This window comes from Aedes albopictus, chromosome 3, assembly GCF_035046485.1.
Source record: "Aedes albopictus strain Foshan chromosome 3, AalbF5, whole genome shotgun sequence".
Classification (NCBI taxonomy): Eukaryota; Metazoa; Arthropoda; class Insecta; order Diptera; family Culicidae; genus Aedes; species Aedes albopictus.
The window spans coordinates 422576375-422598316 of record NC_085138.1 but is presented as its reverse complement, the minus strand read 5'-3'; the positions used below and the strand labels follow the sequence as shown (position 1 = coordinate 422598316).

Below are 21942 nucleotides of genomic sequence, written 5' to 3'. Positions count from 1 at the left end.
ACGAAAGGCGGCTTCTAGTGCGTTTGTTGAGGCATTCATAGCTGTCGGTTTTTATAGGTTTTATAGGTTCATCTTTTCCTACGTCAGATTCGTTAGAGCAGTTGGTGTTCGTGGTTCTGTTTCCAGAGTTAGTTTTGGTGGTTTTCTTTGGAATGTAATTATCACCACGAATCATGGCGACTTCTTTGTCATTTCTAGTCAAAGCTGCTTCTAGGGAGCGGATCTTGTCAACAAGATCCTAAATAGTTCCATGTTTTTCACCAGATTCAGCCGTCCCTGAGGTGAGAGCTTCATTGCTGCTGATTCCAACCTTTCTATCTGGGCGTCTTTGTTTTTGATTTCGGTGAGTAGTGTTTTAATCTTATCGTCCTTGGATTTAACTTTCTTCAGTACGTTATCCAGTTTTGCCGAGACTTCGGCAATGCGCTGATCATTGCTGGCTGCTACGGTAGATACCATTGATTTCGAGGTATACCTTAGGTCATACTGACGTTTTGCTGCTGAAAAAGATACGCCTATGTCTTCCCGGAGATGTTGGATTTCATCTTCTTTGACGTAGTTGGGGTGCTTGCGGCATAACAGTGGATGATGATGATCGTTTGTGTTACATCGTTTGCAGAAAGAAACAAGCGTGCATGGAGTTTCGGGGTTACTTGTGTGCTTACCAGAGAATTTGCCGCATATAGGCTGCTTTGGTGTTGACAGCGAGCCAGGCCCGGATTAACGACTGTGGGGGCCCGGGGCCCGAGCGGTTGTGGAGGCCCCTCGTAGGTACAAATGCGATGAGCAATACAGTTGTTCTTTGTTTTTGAGTAGTACTTGAACCAAAAATGGTTTTTGTGGGGGCTCCTAAAATGTGGGGGCCCGGGGCCCTGCCCCCCCCCCCCCCCGGCCCCCCCCTTAGATCCGGCCCTGCAGCGAGCTCACGTGTGTCCAAAATCGCAGCACAGCATCGGTATGGGCGAATTCGATATCGGATCCATCCAACGTAGATGTCTTCTGAAACAACGGTGCTTTGGATAGTCAAAACGATGATTGGTGTATTGACTCGTTGATTACCATCGCGCTTGGTGATCCTTCGCACTTCCTTAACGCCCTGGTCCCTCAGTTCTTCGTCTGAGTAGATACAGGTATCGCTGCAGCTTATCACATACTTCGACACGTTGAGAACCGGATACTCCACGATCTTAATCGGGAAGCCGTCAAAAAGTTTCTATATTTTCTTCAGATTTTCAACATGATTTTTGTTCCGTAATTTCAGAACATACGTGGCGTTTTCTTTCTCAGGATAAGCTCCGTCCACTTTCATCCCTAGATAACTTTCCACGGATTTTCTGAGAAAGAAAGGCGCTTGGGGAAGAATTCCTGAGACAGCTTCCATCCTCATCTTCGTCAGTTGACCATGGGAGTTGATACGCTTATGAACCTGTGTAGGTCCTCGTGAATGACCGATCGCTACGACATGAGCTGTCAGAACTGTAAGCTCCTTCTTGATCGATGTGTGGCGAATACCTCGAAATTGCAGGCAGGCTTGATAATCCTCGAAATCAAAAGAGTTTTGCAACATGCTCTAGAGCGGTGTTTTGCTTTTGCCTCGTCGCGAGGGAGCGAACGAACCCCAAACAGAGAGGCAATAAAAACTGAACGAGGAAGAGGGGAACGAAAAAAAGAGCCGATGATTATTTCGGGTTTTTGAGTGGGATTTTCGCCTCGAGAGTCTTTCTTTGTATGTGTTCGGCAATGAACACAAGAGTTTTAGGCGTAGAACACTGGACTGTAATGGGTATAGCACAGCGGAAAGAGAACGGGAATTTCGGAATGGGAGGGATTACACACTGGGTCACTTTTACACTACACTTAATACTTTATTCTCTTTCTTGTTACTATTTACACTCTTTCACTTCGCGTTGTTTTAAGCCACGCGTACGCTTTTCACTTATTCACATCAAAATTGCAACTGACTCGCTACCGCGAAGGTCTCGCGTTTATATAGCGATATTCTTTTATTCGGGAAACACGTGGAATGTTCTACGCGCCCGTAGAACCCACGCGACGCGCATGGAACGAATCATCATCACCACGCTGGCTGGACGACGAGAGTCGATGATGATGATAATGACGGCCGCAGCGGCGGCGTTCACTGCTGCTCTCACGGCTGGTTCTCACGACACTCACTCTCTCGCTGCTGATCGCTGTGGTTCCATTGGGTCGGGTGAGTGTGTGTTTATCGTGTCGGTGGTCGATGTTGACTCGGATGCGTTGGTTGGTGTCAGTGCCCGCGCAGCCCTGCATGCTGCTACTTTTCTTGGGAGCGCATGTGCGCGAACATACTCCCGCCCGTTGGAATGCAGTTCCAATTCTATTGGTTGTTGGCCTCTGCCGTCCTTTAGGCAATGTCCTTACTAACTGCTGTAGAGTATGCTCTGGGTTTTGGAAGGTGCCGGCTATCGGTGTATCCCTTCGTGGACATTCGACGGTGTTCTTCGTCAACTTCCCATCTGGCACTGGTTGAAAGTATTTGCTTGGCAATCTTCTTACGAGGCTGACACATACAGGTCTGGCTTCAAAAGGCCCTTGAGTATCAGCGCGCTGTACTTCAGTCCCTTTGTGCACGAAATGTAGCAAACTGTGATGCCTTTTCAAACATATCACACACGATTTGCTACTGGAACACGTTATGCAGCGATGGCCCTTTCTTAAACAATTAAAACATAGGTTCAGCTGCTTGACTCTGGCATGGCGCTGATCCACGGACAGCTTCTGGAACATAGAACACTTGAAGTTTTGATGCTGTCCGGCACAGAAGTCGCACATATACATCGACGACACTAACGCTGCATTTGATGTCATGGAAGGTAGGAACTTAGATGCAGGTGGCTTCTGGTTGGAGATCTTGATGCTTGTGGATACGCTGGTTGCACTTTCCTCGCATCTCTCTAGGATGACACAGCGTTGCTTCAGGAATTCGATCATCTGCTCGTACTCTGGAAGCTCCGTCTGGTCAATTGAAGCTTCCCACAACTCACGGGTCTGGTCATCCAATGCGTGAGTGAGTACGGTCACCACGAGCAGCTCCGACATTCCTGAAAGCGGTTGACCAAGCTTGCAGAGGTTCTCCACGTGGCGGGTGCATTCATCGATGAGCCTTCGGAGGTCCTTCGACGACCTCTTAGTCATCTTCTTCATGTTTAGGAGGCCTACAATGTGAGATTCCAAGATAAGCCGCTTATTACCGAACCTTTGCTCCAGGATGTCCCATGCGCGCTGGTAGTCGTTGTCCTGCAACGTTTCGAGGTCGATGACACCAGCGGCATCTCCTGTCAACGAATTCTCAAGGTGGTATAGTTTCACAGTGTCCGAATCTGACGAACGCCGCATCAGGTCCTGGAACATGGCCTTGAAGCGTGGCCATGCTTCATAACGACCATTGAAGGTTGGCAATGGAGCACCAAAGGACTGAGACTGTATGATGATCGGTTGTTGGTTGGTTACACACGGTGGCTGCTGAGTTGGCGGCACGGTCAACTTCTCTGTAGAACTCTCGAGCAGCACGGAAACCTCCTCATAAAGGTGCATGAACCGCAGGTAGTGCTCATCTTGCTCATCACGCTTGTCGGCTGAGGACTGAGCAACAATCTCCTGGTGCAACCTGATAAACTCGGCCTTTTCGGTCTCAACACTCCGTTGAAAAACTTTCACTTGGGCTGGCCTTAGCTCGCTTCCATCCTCTTCGGCCTGCTTGAGGGTAGTTAGGATTCGGTTCACGTTGCGTTGTGCTAATCCACGGTTGTGGACTAGCGCCCCAAGCTGGTCCTCACACTCGGCAGAATCAGGAACCTTCTTCACCGGTGTCCGTTTGGGTGGCATTCTCACGGGTCAGCAACACAGAATTCGGACAAGAATTCCGACGCCTTGTCACAGTGGATGGACGGACTCCGGAATAACGAACGCAAACACTATGCGACGTTTAAATCAATCACTTATGGGTTGGGAACCGACGCGCTTGTCACAACGGGTGGAGCACTTTACACAATGCCCGGAGCGACGGGAAGGTAGCACTATGCGACGGCGGATTCACTTTGGTACTACGAAAATCGACGCGCTTGTCGGACCGGATGGAATTAGGAACACGCGAATTCCGGAACGACGGATAAATTCACTACGCGACGACGGTTTACACTCGCGGACCGACACGGATACGGACGTTGTCGAAGCCACGTCCACGCTCTTCACTGCACAGCACGCTGTTGAAGCCACGTGCACGCTTCTACGCACTGCCGCGCTGTCGAAGCCACGCGGAACGCTTTTTAGACACACACTACCGCGTTGTTTAAGCCACGCGGAACGCTTTTAAACACTACCGGATCCTTATCCGGCTCGAAGGACCAATTTGTGTTCGGCAATGAACACAAGAGTTTTAGGCGTAGAACACTGGACTGTAATGGGTATAGCACAGCGGAAAGAGAACGGGAATTTCGGAATGGGAGGGATTACACACTGGGTCACTTTTACACTACACTTAATACTTTATTCTCTTTCTTGTTACTATTTACACTCTTTCACTTCGCGTTGTTTTAAGCCACGCGTACGCTTTTCACTTATTCACATCAAAATTGCAACTGACTCGCTACCGCGAAGGTCTCGCGTTTATATAGCGATATTCTTTTATTCGGGAAACACGAGGAATGTTCTACGCGCCCGTAGAACCCACGCGACGCGCATGGAACGAATCATCATCACCACGCTGGCTGGACGACGAGAGTCGATGATGATGATAATGACGGCCGCAGCGGCGGCGTTCACTGCTGCTCTCACGGCTGGTTCTCACGACACTCACTCTCTCGCTGCTGATCGCTGTGGTTCCATTGGGTCGGGTGAGTGTGTGTTTATCGTGTCGGTGGTCGATGTTGACTCGGATGCATTGGTTGGTGTCAGTGCCCGCGCAGCCCTGCATGCTGCTACTTTTCTTGGGAGCGCATGTGCGCGAACAGTATGGGAGTGGAACTCGCGAGAGCTTTTTGAGTGTGAGTGGACGGGAGAAACACAACAAGCAATTTTGAGTGTTGGACGAACTCCTCGCTGCGCGGCAAGCTCGCGCTCGCTGCTGTTGAGGATTGGCGTTGTGAATTCTGAGTTTTATTTTCACTCCTCAGAAAATCGCCCAAATCGCTTCCTCATTTTCTCGCGAGGGAGTTTCTGTCAAGCCTGATTGCAGGAAGCCGAGGTATTTGTACGCTTCGTCTTCAAAAATATTCCAAATCTCCTATTATTTGTTGACGCGGAAACAGCTGGCATCCTCTACTTGATCCCGGTGAAGATAGACTGATCGACATTTGTCAATTCCACACTCCATCCATTGCTGAACACTGTTACAAGCTGCAACAGTTGATGCAGCCTCTGCACTGATTCCGCAAACAGCTTCAGGTCGTCCAAAAGGAAGATGTGGGTTATTATTGAACTCCTTCCCCCACTTTTCAGTTGGTAGCCATAGTTGCATTGGTTGAGCGCTCTGCTGCAAGGCAGAACCATAGCAGACTAAAGGTGTCGCCTTAAAATATCCCCCTCCTGATGCTAAGAGTTCTAGACCGCAGCACAGCAGATCCGTCGATAATTTGGAGGGACGTGCTCCACATCCCCATCGCGTGCTGCATTAGTTTGATGACGTTCACGTCTACCTTGTACAACTGCAGTATCTTGAGAAGGTACGAGTGCGGTACTGAGTCGTACGCCTTCTTGTAGTCGATGTACGTTATGGCTCCATCTAGGATGACCTGATTTTTGCAGCCTTGCGTTTTTTGCGAAACCCTTCTTGTTCTTCGGTCATCATCAATTCAATTACCGAGAATTTCAGATGAAAGTGATATGTACCTCTGTATGTATGGATACCTTGAATATTAAAATGAAGCTCCAGCGACCAGCGTTACTCGTTTCTTTCAAATTGATTGCATAAGGTCCTATAATGTCATCTAAAACATATAAATTACGACCAAGAAATAGAACAAACTGATATTCAAATTCCGCTTCTCAGTTCATAAGGGGATGGAAATGTATTAATGTAAACAACTTCATTCAACATGAAAATAAAAGTTTCATAAAACAGTCTGCAAATCTTAGACTACAAAGACTTCACACAGACGGATAATCTCATTTGTCGTTCAATAAAATCAATAAAATGCATCTTACAACAACAGCACAACATCAGATCAATTAGTAGCTTCGCTTACCACGGCAACGGATGCCACCTTGCGTTTCCTTCCGGTTGACCGAACGAGCAGAGGTAAAGCATCGATCCTCTCCCCGTTCAACACCAACGAACAGGCCCGATTTGCCGACGCCACCTTACGGGCAACGTACCGCGGAATCAGCCCTTCAGTCACGGTCACCGTCAGACTCTTCATCGTCGGTAGCGCCATCACCTTGTGCAGCAGTTTGAAGTTCGTCTGAAAAACGCCACAGAATTGATTAGCCTCATGGCGGCGATTTGGATCAGTCCGATTTACCTTGGAGAATAGCTTTGCCTTGATGACAAGTCGCTCCAGACTCAGCATTTCATGCATCTGATTGATGATAGTCGGATAGACGCGATCGATCAGGAGCGTGAAATCCTCCAGACACTGCATGCATTCGGCGTAATGGGACATATCGTGGACGTTGCGCACCGACAACGTGAGACTCCTGATGAACTGACAACGGTACAACAGTTCACCGACTCGATCTTCGGTCATTACGCCGATGCATTCCAGCTTCTTCACCGAGTACGTCACTGGAAGGGCGAAATAGATAAAGGTCGGCCTCAAACAGCAGCCCTTCAGCGCGAGTTCCTGCAAAATATAACAGTTGACATTAGGCATAACAGTTTTTCTACATTTCCGGACCAACATATATGAAAAGTGGTGATCGCCATTAATGGTGTTCTACGTCACTAAACAGCGACTTGCAATCAGACCCTTTTCAAATTTGGTTCCATATTTGTAAAAGCAACGACTGAATCTACAACCTTCAAATGTATCATCTTCTCCAGTCCGATGAGAGCGGTCGACGTTTGGCCGGATATTTGGAGCCTCTCTACCATCGGAAGGCTTGCGGCCAACACCGGAAACACATCGTCGGTTCGATGGAAGGTGAATATGGCCGTTTTGAGCAGCTTACTTCCAAGCAAAAAATGCATCAGCGCTCTTTTCTCAATATCTCCATTGACCTTGAGAGCCAACACTTCCAGCGCGGGTAGTCGCAAGGTGAGAAAAGTACTCACTGCATCTTGGAGAAGTTTTACCTTTAGAACCTTCAGACGGTTGGCCATTGCTCCAATGACTCCGAGATCCGCCTGGCTGGCGACTATTTCAAGCTCCGTCACATTCGGAAAGCAGTGCAGAAAAGTTCTCTGGTACTGGTCCAAATCGGTGAGATCCAAACCCAAAGATCTGATGGCAGGAAAGATCGTTCCCTCGTTGAGCACTTCAGGCACCGAATTTTCCACAACACAGGGTTCAAATGTTTTTCCGATAACCTTCAGCGGATGATCCACATCCAAGCTAGTTACACCGTTGACGATCAGTACTGCCTCGTTCAGTAAATCGATCAATGCAAACACATCTAGAATCAGATTAACGCCTTTGATGGTGAGTTCCTGCACGCGTGGGCACAACTGGAGCAGGCGCAGCAAGACCTTAATGTCAAGCGTCTCTAGATTCAGCCTCAGAGCTTCCAGGTTTGGCGCTACCCTCCGCAGAATCTTCATCGGTTTAGGCGAGCAGTTCAGCATGGGTAATGTCAGTTGTAGATGCCTGTAGCTCCGATCCGCGGCCATTCGAATCCCTTTCTTGGACAGCTGTTCCATCTTGACGGCATCCAAACTGAGCTGAAAGCGATGCACCAGGTACTTGAAAATGAGCCCATTCCAGTGTTTGCAAACCAGGCAAAGCTTCAGCAGATTGGGATTGTCCACGTTCTTGAATATCTCAATCCAAATCTAGATTAAAAAATTTAAACAAATCAAATTCGAATGTCACATTCTTCCATTTGAGAAAAAATATTATTCAGAAATTTTATCAATGAAGTTACTTGATTTGAACAGGATCTTTTTGTTCAGTGCAAGCCAAAGAAAAATGAATCAACCGAGTCGGCACTTTCCCACAAATCTTCTTACGAATATGAGAAATATCTTACCTCATTTGGCAAATTAATTGCTGGTGTTTGATTGCGAAGCTCCATTATTCCTTCACAGTTTATTTAAAACAAATAACCAATTCAACAAATTACAAATTACAAAAAGAAATAACACTGAGCATACAAATTGAACACAGCGCACCTCGGGCACCTCGCAGCGGCAACAAAACACTCAAAACGGTTCTGCGAAAACATAGGATGAAAAACAAACGTCAAGCGTCGCGTCGACGATTTCGCGTCGCTACGCCAAGAATTTTATATGAGGGTAGGAACAGTTCATCCAATTCATCTGACTCGTTTAAAAATTACGTTCGTCAAAACCTGAGTGCTGCGTACACACTCCCGGCACACAAACACGCACGAGCGTTCAATTTTCTTGCAACCATCTCTCTCAGCTCGGTTGTCAAACACGCCGTCGCGACGCTGTTCGGAAATGGTTAACATTAAAGTGTCTCGAGTATACCAATTTGATTGACTAATTTGATGCTATTTGAGCAAAAGTTTGGGTAACTGTGATGTTGTATTATTTATTTATTTCTTGCAACTTCAACAACACAGTTACCCAAACTTTTGCTCAAACAGCATAAAATTGGACATGAAATCATATAACCCACGCTGTTTGCTCCATTTCATTGCAGAAATGGAGAATTGATCATCTCACCATACTAAAATTCAGCTCACTACTTTCAATCTAGTACTTCACTGATTGCCTCCTATTAAAAAGTGACGTATTAAACCGTGTCAAACCAGCGGGGTAAACGGTATTGTTCGTGCAGTTGATAATCGGAATTTTTGACACGCGAAAATCGATTTTTCTCCTAAAAGTGCCCCACACAATGCATACTGTAGAGAAGAGAAGTAGGTAAACAGCATATAAATAATAATGTTTCAAAATATAGGACATTATCATAACGTTGGCTAGATAAATATTCCGGAGAAGCGCCCAATGCTAACTGAACGAAAACAGAGTTTTCCGCGCTTCTTCACGCGAGAAGGAAATTGAGATAGCATGCGCGTGTGTGAGTGCATAGAGTTGGACTGTTTGATCGACTGGAAGAATGCGGATGTGTGTGGTAGGTACAGATCAGGGTAGCAGCAGATAAGAATTGGATCGCGCTTTCATTCTTTCGGCTAACGTGTTGAAATATAGTCGTGCGTAATCTTGCTAAAAAAAGTAAAGCTCGTCTGGAGTCCGGCTGTTCCTCGGCGGAACACGACAAAGAGCTTCACGGATCTCAGCAGATTATGTTATGCTAATGTTTATGGTTTAAGTTTTTCTTGTAGATTTGAAGGACTTCATTATTGAACAGTTTGGACGAACCTGAATGTACCAAAGGTTTATAATAAAAAAGCAGACTTCACATTGGTCCACTAAACGCGGATAAATATGCAACGTTACTCAGTATAGCAGATATGGCTGTTGTTACGAGTGTAGACCTGGAGTCCTGAACTCTAAGGTAGTTTGGTTGACCTGGAATATCCCTGTAGTGTCTCTCAATTACATTTGAGATTTCAAGAGCTTCGCGGATCCCAGCAGATTAGGCAATACTTTGTTATCTGTATTAACGAGATTTTTTGCCCTAGGCTAGTTCATCTCGGGACCCACGATTTACTTCCCTTCCGAAGGAAGAACTCACATTTTGCGAGTTTGCCGGGAGTGGAATTCGATCCCAGGTCCTCGGCGTGATAGTCAAGTGTTCTAACCATCACACCAGGTCCGCTCCACATTAGGCAATACTATTATTTATGATGAAAACACGTAAAGTTATTTTTGTAGATATGAAGGATTTCATTATAGAACAGTTTGGACAGTTCAAAAAAATCCCCAAAGCTGCAATTTTCATTCAGCACACGCAACTTTTTGAAGTTTGACATTGGTGCCTGCTAACATGTATAAGAGGGAGAAAATCTGAGGAACTGTGAGGAATTTTGAACAACATTTCGAAGACCGCTAGAGCGTGATAACATAGAGCGAGGCGAGTAAAAGCACAGATTAAATGTTCAAATCAGGTTTCATTACAAGGGTTTCTGGATAAAGTTGAAAGCAATCTGGCGTGCTATAAGACAGATTTGCTATCGTTAAATGAATCTACTGTGTGTGAAAAAGAGAGATGGTAAAGCTGATATAGGGTGACAATGGGTATTATCGGCAGGTTTGTTCTCTTCGTCATGAGGGGTTTTTGTCAGCCAAATTGCCTGAAACTTTGCCATATTATTCAGCTTAGTTGGGAAGGATTTGAGACCAACTCTGAGTTCAATAGGTTTTAAAAAACCCCCTAAGACGAAGAGAACAAAACGGCCGAGAATAGGTAATTTCCCCTATATTCAGTTTTCATAAAAAGATAGTAATGTTTATTCGATAGTCGTTGCAAAAAAAAACCTGTCGTGTGGAAAGGAAAGACTATCCTCACAAATTTGTTCTAAATTGTGACTGCAATTCTGGGTAAAAAAAACGACTGAACTCCTAAATGTTCCATGATTCAGAGCATTTTCATTGAATTCGAAATATGAATGGATGCCCGAGTAGGTGGAAAAATCTGATGAATAGCATATTCAGTTATGATTTACTGAAATACTGAAGAGCAAAAACTGATATTGGTTTGATTGATATAAGAGGTAAAAGAACAGAAATAATAGCAAAATCTAATATGGTGAACTACTCAATAATAGCTCGTTAAGATATTACAAGATCAAAACAATAGCAGACAAGATCTGTCACTTTGTTTTCTACAAAAAAAAAATTGCAGCATCCAGCATCGAACCTACGACCTTAGGATTCACAGGCGGCGATGTTTACTACTGTACTGTGGCTCGCTGTTGTAAATAACATGGGAATAAGAGCATGCGGTTCTTCGAAATGTGCCCTTTTCTGAGCAGTGGAAGGCATTTCACTAACATTGAGCCATCTCTATGAGTGTATGTGTTCCATTTTGCGCAGAAGAGCTGAACTTGTTCGTATGTAGAAATTTTCAGCTATTTCGACAAGAATAAAAACTAATATCATATCACTTTGAGCTATTCGTGTGATATTCATTAGAATTTTGAATAACTCATCAAAATCACATCGAGCTATGAGTGCAATGAGCAATGAGTGTGATTAAATAGACCAAAAACATGAGAAAAACGACTAAGGATGTCAGGAATGCCCACTCTTGATTTAAGAAAAATGACTTTGGACAAATGATGGAAATTGTGGACAAAAAAGCTTATGTTTTGGGATGAAAAAGTTTTATAAATAAGATGAACGTTTACTTTCGGCACGATCACGATTAGAATCTGTGTTGTATAGCTGTTCAAGGAGAAGCTCATGCAAATTGCAAATTTTCGACGAAACGATTGACATTTTTCTGCTTTTAATGGTTTTTGAACGTTTATGGAAACTGGCTATCCCATTCAAGAACAAGCTTAAGCTTTAAAAAAAATGATCAACGAGTTCATTGACAATTCTAAAATCTTAAAAATCATAGAAAAAATTATCCTGAGCAAATAATGGGAAATTGTGTTATGCTTGATGGAAATAGCGATCAGGGCAGATGTCCGAATGCGTGAAGAACTAGCATTAGTTAAAGACCAAAAACAAAAAGAATTTCCGAAAGAACGATCGGGCGTTGAATAAGTGTAAACAAGGTCAGTCATTCATTTAAAAGTGCATGTTGCTTGAATTTAACTGAAAACACTATTTGGCATATGCAGGAGAGATGTGCAGTACCCAAGTGTTACGACGACTTGCGATTCAAGGGCGCACACCGGGGCTCACCTGCCGGGGGAGAGAAGGACCAATGTTACGACGACTTGCGATTCAAGGGCGCACACCGGGGCTCACCTGCCGGGGGAGAGAAGGACCAATGTTACGACGACTTGCGATTCAAGGGCGCACACCGGGGCTCACCTGCCGGGGGAGAGAAGGACCAATGTTACGACGACTTGCGATTCAAGGGCGCACACCGGGGCTCACCTGCCGGGGGAGAGAAGGACCAATGTTACGACGACTTGCGATTCAAGGGCGCACACCGGGGCTCACCTGCCGGGGGAGAGAAGGACCAATGTTACGACGACTTGCGATTCAAGGGCGCACACCGGGGCTCACCTGCCGGGGGAGAGAAGGACCAATGTTACGACGACTTGCGATTCAAGGGCGCACACCGCCCGGATAAAAACTAACCATAGGGTGTATGGTGAAAACCATTCCTGCACCATACAGTGTACCAGCTACAATAAAGTGTATTGTAATGAAATGGTTCGCTATACTATACATTTACATTGGATTTTTATGTAACAATATATTATACTGTTTTTCTTACGTTTGAACCATTCACTTTTCCGAAACATTATTTTTCCGTGAATTTTTAATTATTTCTGTTGTTCGATTTGAATAGATAGCATGTTTGCTGTGATTCCTATGCAGATTCGACCTATTCAAATCGAACACCAGATTTATTCAGTTTAAGATTTTTTCCGTGCTTTGTTTTGTTGATGTTTGTGACTTTTTTGATGCAAAGAAAAGGAAAGAAAAAAAAGTGAATAAGTTGAAACATCAATTTAACCTTTTGGAATCGATTTTTTTCGCCGCTGTTGACGCAACCTCGCTGGTGTCGAACACGTTTGTTATGCTCGGTTTCATCGCCGGGGTCATATATGACCCCTCCGACTCCAAAGGGTTAATGTCAATAACATGTTTAAATCAGTGGTAAACCAGATGTCCTAAGAACTGCAGGTCCAAGCAGGGGTCCAAGCACATAACATAAGTGGAACTCCATGGTCAGAGCGAAGGAAAAAGTTGTATCCTTTTCCAGCATGCAAAACTGTTATATCTTTCATAAAAGGCACCGAACTGTCATTTATTTTGGTAAACAAAAAACATCTGATCCAACCATTATTCCAGTTTTGGCAAAGAATACAGGAACAAAGATTGGCATCTGACATATGCGCATAACTAGCTGCTGCAAATCCACTTATTCATGTTGTCATAAATCCATTGAAATCTTCGAAATAACATATCCACGTTCCACATATCGATCTCCCTTTATATTTGAAGCCATAAAACGTATTTTTGACTAGAGTTTACAAAGTTTTATTACAATTTATGTCCTATTTTAGATATCTTCGTGTTGCTAGTCTAGATCTATGAGGTCTTTGTTTTACTTCACAGCAATGAAAAATGGTATACATACTGAAAAATAGTATGGCGATAATGTTATAATGCATTTGACATTTCGATGCCCTGTATAACAGCGTACGAACTCGGAAAGGCATCAACTTTTTGAGCCAGAGTTCCACTTATGTTATGTGGTCCAAGAGATATGGCGGGCTCGAGGGCGGGCTAGGTGTGTAGAGTGCGATGAGAGAAATACGAATGCAATGTAGGCCAACCCGGAAAGATGCAGGTCAGATTACCGTAAATCAGTAGATGAGTTCAACACTTCAACACTATTCTTTCTGTATTTGCATTTAGGGGAGTTTTCTCCTCTTCTCTCATGTGAACTTGCCTTCGACCACAATCGAATAAAATGCGGTTGACAAACTTTATCTTTGACGTAGAGCCATCTTTAACATATGGACTGGACTGAACACTGAAATGACTTTTAATATAGGTTCGTCTGTGGGTTCGCTTTTTAACCTAACTTATATTGTCGGGCTGCCACCAAACCGGACTTCGCACAATGAAGTCGCGACGCGACCCAACTCGCGACGTTTTTCAATCATGTCAAAGGTAGTGCGCATCCTTCCCGTTGTTGTCAGCAACACAGCGCACTAGATGCGAAACAGTTGCGACACTTGTGGACCAAGAAAATGACAATTTTTGATTGAATCGAAACGCTGCTTTCGATATGAGTTTTGCCGAACTGGAGATGAATGCCCCCAACAGTCGGTCTTGATTCCAACCGGATAGACAATATTTGAATCGAACTTGACAGTTAGGGGTTGTCCATTAATTATGTTAACCCAAATATTTTTGTATGGCGCGTAAGATTTCTCAAAACCCCCCTCCCCCTATAAACCCTTACGTTATTAATGGACAGCCCCTTATCTCATGAGTTGTTATGTATTTCAAATTTTAGTCAAACTGGTGCCTCAATATTGCAATAACGGTTAAGCACGCTGTAATGATACTTATGTACCTCGTCACCCACTTCATGCAACTACATTAGTGGTCTAATAACACTTAGTGCGCTCGGCATAGTTCCATCATGCCGCTCAAAGTGTTGCCACAAATAATGCTTAGTTTGCGAAACCCGGTTATCTGGCTGGTGGGGAATGGGAGCCTAAGCTTCAACTGTTAATGCAATCAGAGACTACTCAGACTTAGACGTGGGCGATCCTATATATGAAGGGTTATCCAAAACGCTCTGGGAATTCCCAAAGCGCATTCTAATAAATCTAATAAGCCTAAGATGCCATTAACAGGAGGAAAATGGCAAGATAATATAACAATATATGGTTTATGTAATGTAAAACAATTCAACATAACAAAAGAGAACCATTCCAAAACCATTTGATTAAATGAATAACCAGTAGTGAAATTACAATTAAAAACAATTTATTTACGGTACATTTTATTGTTTGAAACCATTCATGTACCATACAATGTACGGTATATTTAAACCCACGTATCAGTATTTTGAACAATTCATTAACAATAAAATGTATGGTTTTGCAAAAAAATATATATGGAGAAAAATATTTTTTATATTGTTACGATACTTAACAACCTGTATAATATATTGTAAAAATCTTATTTACAATTCACGGTATGGTATCCAACATTACATCTTATTGTTTATGTATTTTTATTTTTACAGTGGTGTCTATTGTAAAAATATGGTTCTAAATAGTACTGTTACAATATAACGTTCGGTTTTTCTACTGTATTTTTTATTCGGGCGGGGCTCACCTGCCGGGGGAGAGAAGGACCAATGTTACGACGACTTGCGATTCAAGGGCGCACACCGGGGCTCACCTGCTTTGGCTGCTGCTACTGCTGCTGCTGCTGAGGGTGAATGGACTGTTGCCTTTGCTCAAATTCTTGTAGGAATTACTTTGGGGGGGACACTCGGAATTGACTCGGAATGAAAATTCGGCGAAAAACCAGATTTACAAAACGAATTCACAGCTTGTATTCAACACGTGTTTTCTCCACTACTTCGCGTGACAGAATCACGGTTTTTTCTTCATCGAAATTCAAACCCCTTCTGGTTGCCTAGCAACCGACTAGCCTACCCTAACATGTGATTGCTTGGATCGAATTCAAATTTGAATCGGTGTTTCCAACATCCTCCCGACCCAGAGTAGAACTGGACTGCAACAGTATGAACTTACTTATCGGTCTTGTGTAAGTTGATAAAGTTGTTCGTATTACTGCTGTCCTAACTTTGCCATCAGGACCATGGAAAACCTTTTCAATGAGTCCTTTTGGCCAAGATCCTCGATGCATATTTTCATCGACAATCATGACAACATCTCCTAACTTGTATTCGTAGTAGCTTCGATCGTCATGCCATTTACTCCGCCTCAAAAGCTCTGGTCTGTATGTAGAAATCCATTTTCGCCAGAACCTATCTGCATACACTTGTGCATGTTTATATGCTGCTCTGCAATCCAGGTCCCGCTCGTCAAACTGATGATCATATTGCATATAATTGCTGCGTCCCAGTAGAAGCATATTTGGGGTCAGAGGCTCTGGCTCATGGGGGTCTTCTGAAGTATGAATCAACGGACGATTGTTCACGACATTCATTACTTCGCACAGTGTAGTTCGAAGAACTAGGTCTGATGGGTGTCTCTCCTTCAGCATGACTCGTAGCGCTGATTTTACAGAACGCACTAAGCGTTCCCAGCATCCGCCAAAGTGAGGGGCTCCGGGCGGTATGAACGACCATTCGACTCCTCTGACACTCAACGTTTCCTCCATTTGTCGTTGATCCAGTTGCTCTATCAGTTTCTTCATCTCGTTGTTAGCTCCAGTGAAGTTTGTTCCATTGTCTGTGAACAACTTTTTCGGAACACCTCGCAGAGACATGAAGCATCGAATCGCCATGATGCAGCTGTTTGTGTCCAATGAAGGCACGATCTCCAAGTGGACAGCTCGACTTGTCATACAGGTGAATAGTACGATCCATCGTTTCTCTAGATGTCTGCCCACCTTCACCGTCAAAGGACCACAATAGTCAATGCCCGTATAACAGAATGCAAATACACCAGGTGAGGTTCGTTCAGGTGGTAGGTTCCCCATTTGTGCCACGCATGGTTTGGCACGAAGCTCACGGCATTTAATGCATCCCCGTATCATCTTCTTCACTTGTGACTTCATTTTTAATATGCGGTACCGCTGCCGTAGATTGTTGACCACTGTTTCCAATCCCTGATGGCAATTTGCAATGTGGTACATTGTAATCAACAAATTTGTGAAATCGTGATTGTCAGGCAAAATCACAGGATTATTGACTCCAAAAGCTGTATTCGCGCATTGAATTCGTCCTCTCATCCTTATTATTCCATTGTGTAGGAAGGGAGAATATCCATGCAGCCTACTAGTTTTCTTCACGAAACCCTTCGTTTTCAAATCAGCTATGTCCGTTTCAAATTCATCTAGTTGCACCTTTTTATACCAAGCATCTTTAGCCTCCATCATATCGTGTACATCAATCCTGAACTGCTTAGGTTTCTCTTTTTTAGACATGGCTAAAATCTTCCTCATTTTCAGGTAATAAGCTGTGGAACGAATCAGACGATGATAGTCGGAAAAACGTTTGATGTCCGGCAAAACCTGTACTTCTTCAGCTAGCGTTTGGAAGCACATGACGTTTTCTGCGCGACAGCTATCCAAACCTGTATGGAAGTTCACGGATTCTTCATCTGACAAGGCGAGGTCATTCTCCAGCGGCCACATGTTACGGGACTGATAAAGGAAATCAGGACCTTTGATCCAATCCTCGATCGCCGGAAACTTGGAAGATTTTGTTCCCAAATCAGCCACGTTTAAATTAGAAGGAATCCAGTGCCACATGCTCGTGTAGTGTCCATTGTCCTTGATTTTGGTCACCCTTGATCCAATGTATGCCGTTTGTTTCTCAGAGCACCTTTAACGGTGCGCTTCTATACCCCGTTTGGCAGCCCTCCATCATTGCAGCAAACTTTACCGGTCGCTGCTAGATGCGCTCGCAAAATAGTAGCGCTATGGGTGGGTGACCAAATATAGTAGCGGGACAGTTGCGCTGCTAAAAATTCTATGGAAATATGACAGCCCTCCCGATACGAATCAGGGTGACTAATTTGATTGCTACCGGTGTGGAAAAGGGTGGTTAAGTCAAAATGGTAGCGCTGCGCGGGTTGCTCGAATAGTAGCCGCCGTTAATGTTGCTCTCAGTAGTACTGAGCCAGGCAAGGCAAATTTTGGAATCGGTCCAGAAGTGACATGACGTTACTTCAATCTTAAGCTCATCCTGTATTGTTCGTACCATCTGACTGGCTAGCACACATCCTTGTAGCTCCAATCGCGGGATGGTCTGCGACTTCAAAGGCGCCACTTTAGCTTTCGCCATCACGAGGGACACATTTGATTTCTCACCACACCGATGAACTAAGTAGACTACACAAGCAAAGGCTTTATCGCTTGCATCGCAGAATGCGTGAAGGTCAGCACTGCCGAAAGTTGCAAGTCCTGGGAAGTAATACCTTGGAATCCGAACTTCATGCAGCTTTGCTGTTTCTACTAGCCACTCCTTCCACTTTGGTACCAGACCGTCAGGCAGCAGGTCATCCCAACCGATCTGTAGACGCCAAAGTTCCTGGAAAATAATCCTCAGCTGGACGGTGATCGGGCTCAAAATATTCAAAGGATCGAATATACTCATCATGAACTTGAGCAGTTGTCGCTTCGTAGGGATTACTTCACCAGACCGGAAGGATTTGTCCAATTGAGGAAACTCCATCGAGAAAACGAATTCATCGGATGTTAAATCCCAGTTCAATCCAAGTATTTTTGCACACGTTTGTTCATCATTGATGTCTGCACAGAGCGATGAGTCAATGGACTGAATCACCGCTTCGGAATTTGATCGAAACTTCACCAACTTGAAACCTCCTTCCTCATGTGCAGTAATTACTCGGTGGATAAGCTCGACTGCATCCTCTTCTGAATCCGCACAATCGAAGAAATCATCCACGTAATGTTGTTCCACAATGGCGCGTTCCACTCCAGGCAGTTGCTCTTCTATCTCCTTGGCGTTGAAATTCTTAATATATTGTGCTATTGATGGAGACGACACCGCTCCGAAGATCATCACGTTCATCACATACACATCAGGGGTGTGTGTTCGGTTCATACCACGCCAGAAGAATCTTTGAGAGTTCTGATCCGCTGCACGTATGTGAACCTGGTGGAACATTTCTTTAATGTCCGCCATGAATGCAATTTTCTTTCTGCGTCCTCGCATCAACACAGAAACCAACGATGGAACGAAGTCTGGACCTTTCAACAAAAGATCGTTTAGTGAGAATCCGTGTGATTTCGCTTTTGCGTCCATGACTAACCTAAACTTGTTAGCATTGGTTACGCAAAAGTGTGGGAGATACCAAGTATTGGCAGTCTCTCCTAGTTCAGCTGGGTCCAGTTTCCGAGCATATCCTTTATCCAAATACTCTTGTATCTTCTGGCAGTACTTGTCGGCGAATTGTGAATCAGTGTCCATCTTCTTTTCCATACACTGCAGGCGACGTAGGGCTTGCGGCTTACTGTCTGGAAAAGTGAAGTTGTTGTACTTGTACAGCTGTCCCACTTCAAAATGATTGCCACGACGTTTCAGGGTCCGGTTCATTATATCCAGGGCGCGTTCATCTTCCTCTGACATTTTTGGATCTTGACGTGTAATTCCGAAATCCTCCACCTTGAACATCTGTTTGACCAAGTTTGTTAGATCCATATCAGTTGTCTCTGAGCTCATGAGGATGTGGATCTGTTCGGAGGTATCAGCTTCTTTCGGTTCGATTTCACCATGAATTGTCCAGCCTAGATGACAACGTGTCAGTTGTAGTCCTTGTAGTGTGTATTGGATAGTTTTTAAAGGTACGATGAGGCCAGCGTTGTTGGATCCAATTAGTATCTGCGGCACTGCACCTTGTATAGCTTCTAGTTTGTCGTCGTCTACCATCGGATACAAGCGTTGTATCTTGTCTAAATCCAGATTTATTTGCGGTAGATTGATACCTTTGATTGTCCGCATGTTGTTGAGCTGATACCAAGACGATTGCTCGCTCGGGCCGGATATTTGAAGCGAGAGTATCATCGAATCTTCATCTCTGTGTGTGATTCCATTTGTCCAACGATATGTGACGGGCGTCACCGGTCCAGATAACTTCATCCTATCTGCCAGCGAAGCATCGATCAAAGAACTGGACGATCCTTCATCGAACAAAGCGAATACGTCATGAATTTCACTTCCATTTCGTATTCTGACCTTCCCAACACGGAGTAATGTGTTCGAACTTCTTGCAGCTACGTGGCACAGATTCTCGGACGTTTCGGATTGGATATCCGGCTTTTGTGACGGCTGTCTCGGATTATCACCAGAGTGCACCAACTCATGATGATTCTTATCGCACACTGCACAAGTTTTTGACGATGGACACTTTTGACGATTGTGATCATTCTTAAGGCAGACGTAGCAAACTTTGCAGCTCCTAGCCGCAGACCGACGTTGCTCCACAGATAATCTACGAAATTTTTCGCATTTTACCAACGAAAAATGATCTGTTGCGCTGCATAGGGGACACTTGGTTTCCCCATCCTCGTTACTGACATGTAGAACTGGTGCCTTAGGTTTCGGATTCGATGCTGGTTTCCGTCCTGCAAACGTTGGATTAATGCTTGCTAGCTGATTCTCCATTTCATCCTCCAACCACCGCAAAAATGCCTGGAAGTCGACTACCTCACTTGTTCTCAGGAGCTCTGCCTTGTGACGGATCCACATTTGCCTACTGAAGCTTGGCAATTTTTCGGTGAGATGTGCGATGAGTTCAGGATTCAACAAATACATTTCTGCTCCTACGTTTTTCAGTGCGGTTGCCGTACCAACTACAGCGTTGTAGAAAAATCTGAATGATTCAATATTTCCGTCTCTTACATAATCCAGATTTCGCAGAACCTCGAGACGGTTGGCTACAACCCATTCCGTTCGACCAAAGTTTGACTTCAACATCTTCATGATCAGTTCCACATTTTCAGCTGACGATAACAAGGCTTCAACGGCTCTACGCGCTTTTCCTTGTAATGCGGTATTGAGTCTGCGCAGGTTATCACGGTTGGTCAGTTTCAACTCAGCAGTTGAGGTTTTGAACTCATTCTCGAAGATCGGCCAGTCCATGATGCTACCGTTGAACGTGGGCAGCTCTCTTATCTGTCTTGTCTGCAAAGCTTTGAAGGCCTGGGAGAGTACGTCCGTCACCGCTGCAGCATTAGGTTGACCATCCTCGCCTCTTGGGTGCAAGCTTGGTACAGGTTGTACTGGAAACTCCGTTCCGAAGGTCTCGATAATAGGATTTTGTTGATCCGTCGTTTGATTAGCAGTTGCCACACCCTCCATCCAACCATTAACCCGATTGGACAAACTACTTTTGCTTGACGCCCGACTCGATACCTCGGATTGAGATCGCAACTCATCCATTTGAATTTCACGTTCGTGCTTTTTCCTCAAATACTCAACCTGCTTCTGCTGCTTTTTTAGCTCTAAGTCTCTTTTAATTTGCAGTTCTTTTAACTGTACCTCAGCCTGTATCCTATCTTGTTCTAGAGATAACCTGTACTCCTCATCTTCTAACTGCTGTCTTAACTCTAATTCTCTGATTCGTTTCGAAGAAGCGCTCGACAACGACGAATATTTACTAACTCGTGAACTTCGGCCAGTTTTTCCTGAAGCCACGCTTTTTCCTACCTGTTTATCTTCGATACCAGATGGATGGTCATTGTTGGGAAGATCGGATGACTGTTCCCGAGGGTGCACATGCGGCGGGGGTGTACGGAGCATTTCTCTGTCCACCAGGGTAGGAAGATTGACGGTGAAACTATCGAATCGTTTTGGGACTGTACCAGCGTTAGCTCTTTCGCTTCTTCGCAGGTTTTTATCCATATAAACTGTCAGTTGACTTTCGAAGGACCAATGTTACGACGACTTGCGATTCAAGGGCGCACACCGGGGCTCACCTGCCGGGGGAGAGAAGGACCAATGTTACGACGACTTGCGATTCAAGGGCGCACACCGGGGCTCACCTGCCGGGGGAGAGAAGGACCAATGTTACGACGACTTGCGATTCAAGGGCGCACACCGGGGCTCACCTGCCGGGGGAGAGAAGGACCAATGTTACGACGACTTGCGATTCAAGGGCGCACACCGGGGCTCACCTGCCGGGGGAGAGAAGGACCAATGTTACGACGACTTGCGATTCAAGGGCGCACACCGGGGCTCACCTGCCGGGGGAGAGAAGGACCAATGTTACGACGACTTGCGATTCAAGGGCGCACACCGGGGCTCACCTGCCGGGGGAGAGAAGGACCAATGTTACGACGACTTGCGATTCAAGGGCGCACACCGGGGCTCACCTGCCGGGGGAGAGAAGGACCAATGTTACGACGACTTGCGATTCAAGGGCGCACACCGGGGCTCACCTGCCGGGGGAGAGAAGGACCAATGTTACGACGACTTGCGATTCAAGGGCGCACACCGGGGCTCACCTGCCGGGGGAGAGAAGGACCAATGTTACGACGACTTGCGATTCAAGGGCGCA

General features: G+C 45.0%; 2 protein-coding genes across 2 annotated transcripts; both read right to left on the bottom strand.

The window, feature by feature from the left end:
• Positions 1-6009: 6009 nt before the first annotated feature.
• On the bottom strand, positions 6010-8362 carry LOC109433514 (uncharacterized). The gene is made up of 4 exons (XM_019709951.3): positions 8167-8362; positions 6998-7969; positions 6501-6821; positions 6010-6440 (listed from the first exon to the last, which is right to left on the bottom strand). Exons 1-4 carry the CDS (start codon positions 8209-8211, stop codon positions 6204-6206), a joined length of 1575 nt encoding a protein of 524 aa, XP_019565496.2. The 5' UTR covers positions 8212-8362; the 3' UTR covers positions 6010-6203.
• A 7023-nt stretch (positions 8363-15385) lies between these two features.
• Positions 15386-21287, bottom strand: LOC115268175 (uncharacterized). Its single transcript, XM_062858311.1, has 3 exons — positions 17622-21287; positions 15989-16525; positions 15386-15463 (listed from the first exon to the last, which is right to left on the bottom strand). Exons 1-3 carry the CDS (start codon positions 21285-21287, stop codon positions 15386-15388), a joined length of 4281 nt encoding a protein of 1426 aa, XP_062714295.1.
• Positions 21288-21942: the final 655 nt, after the last annotated feature.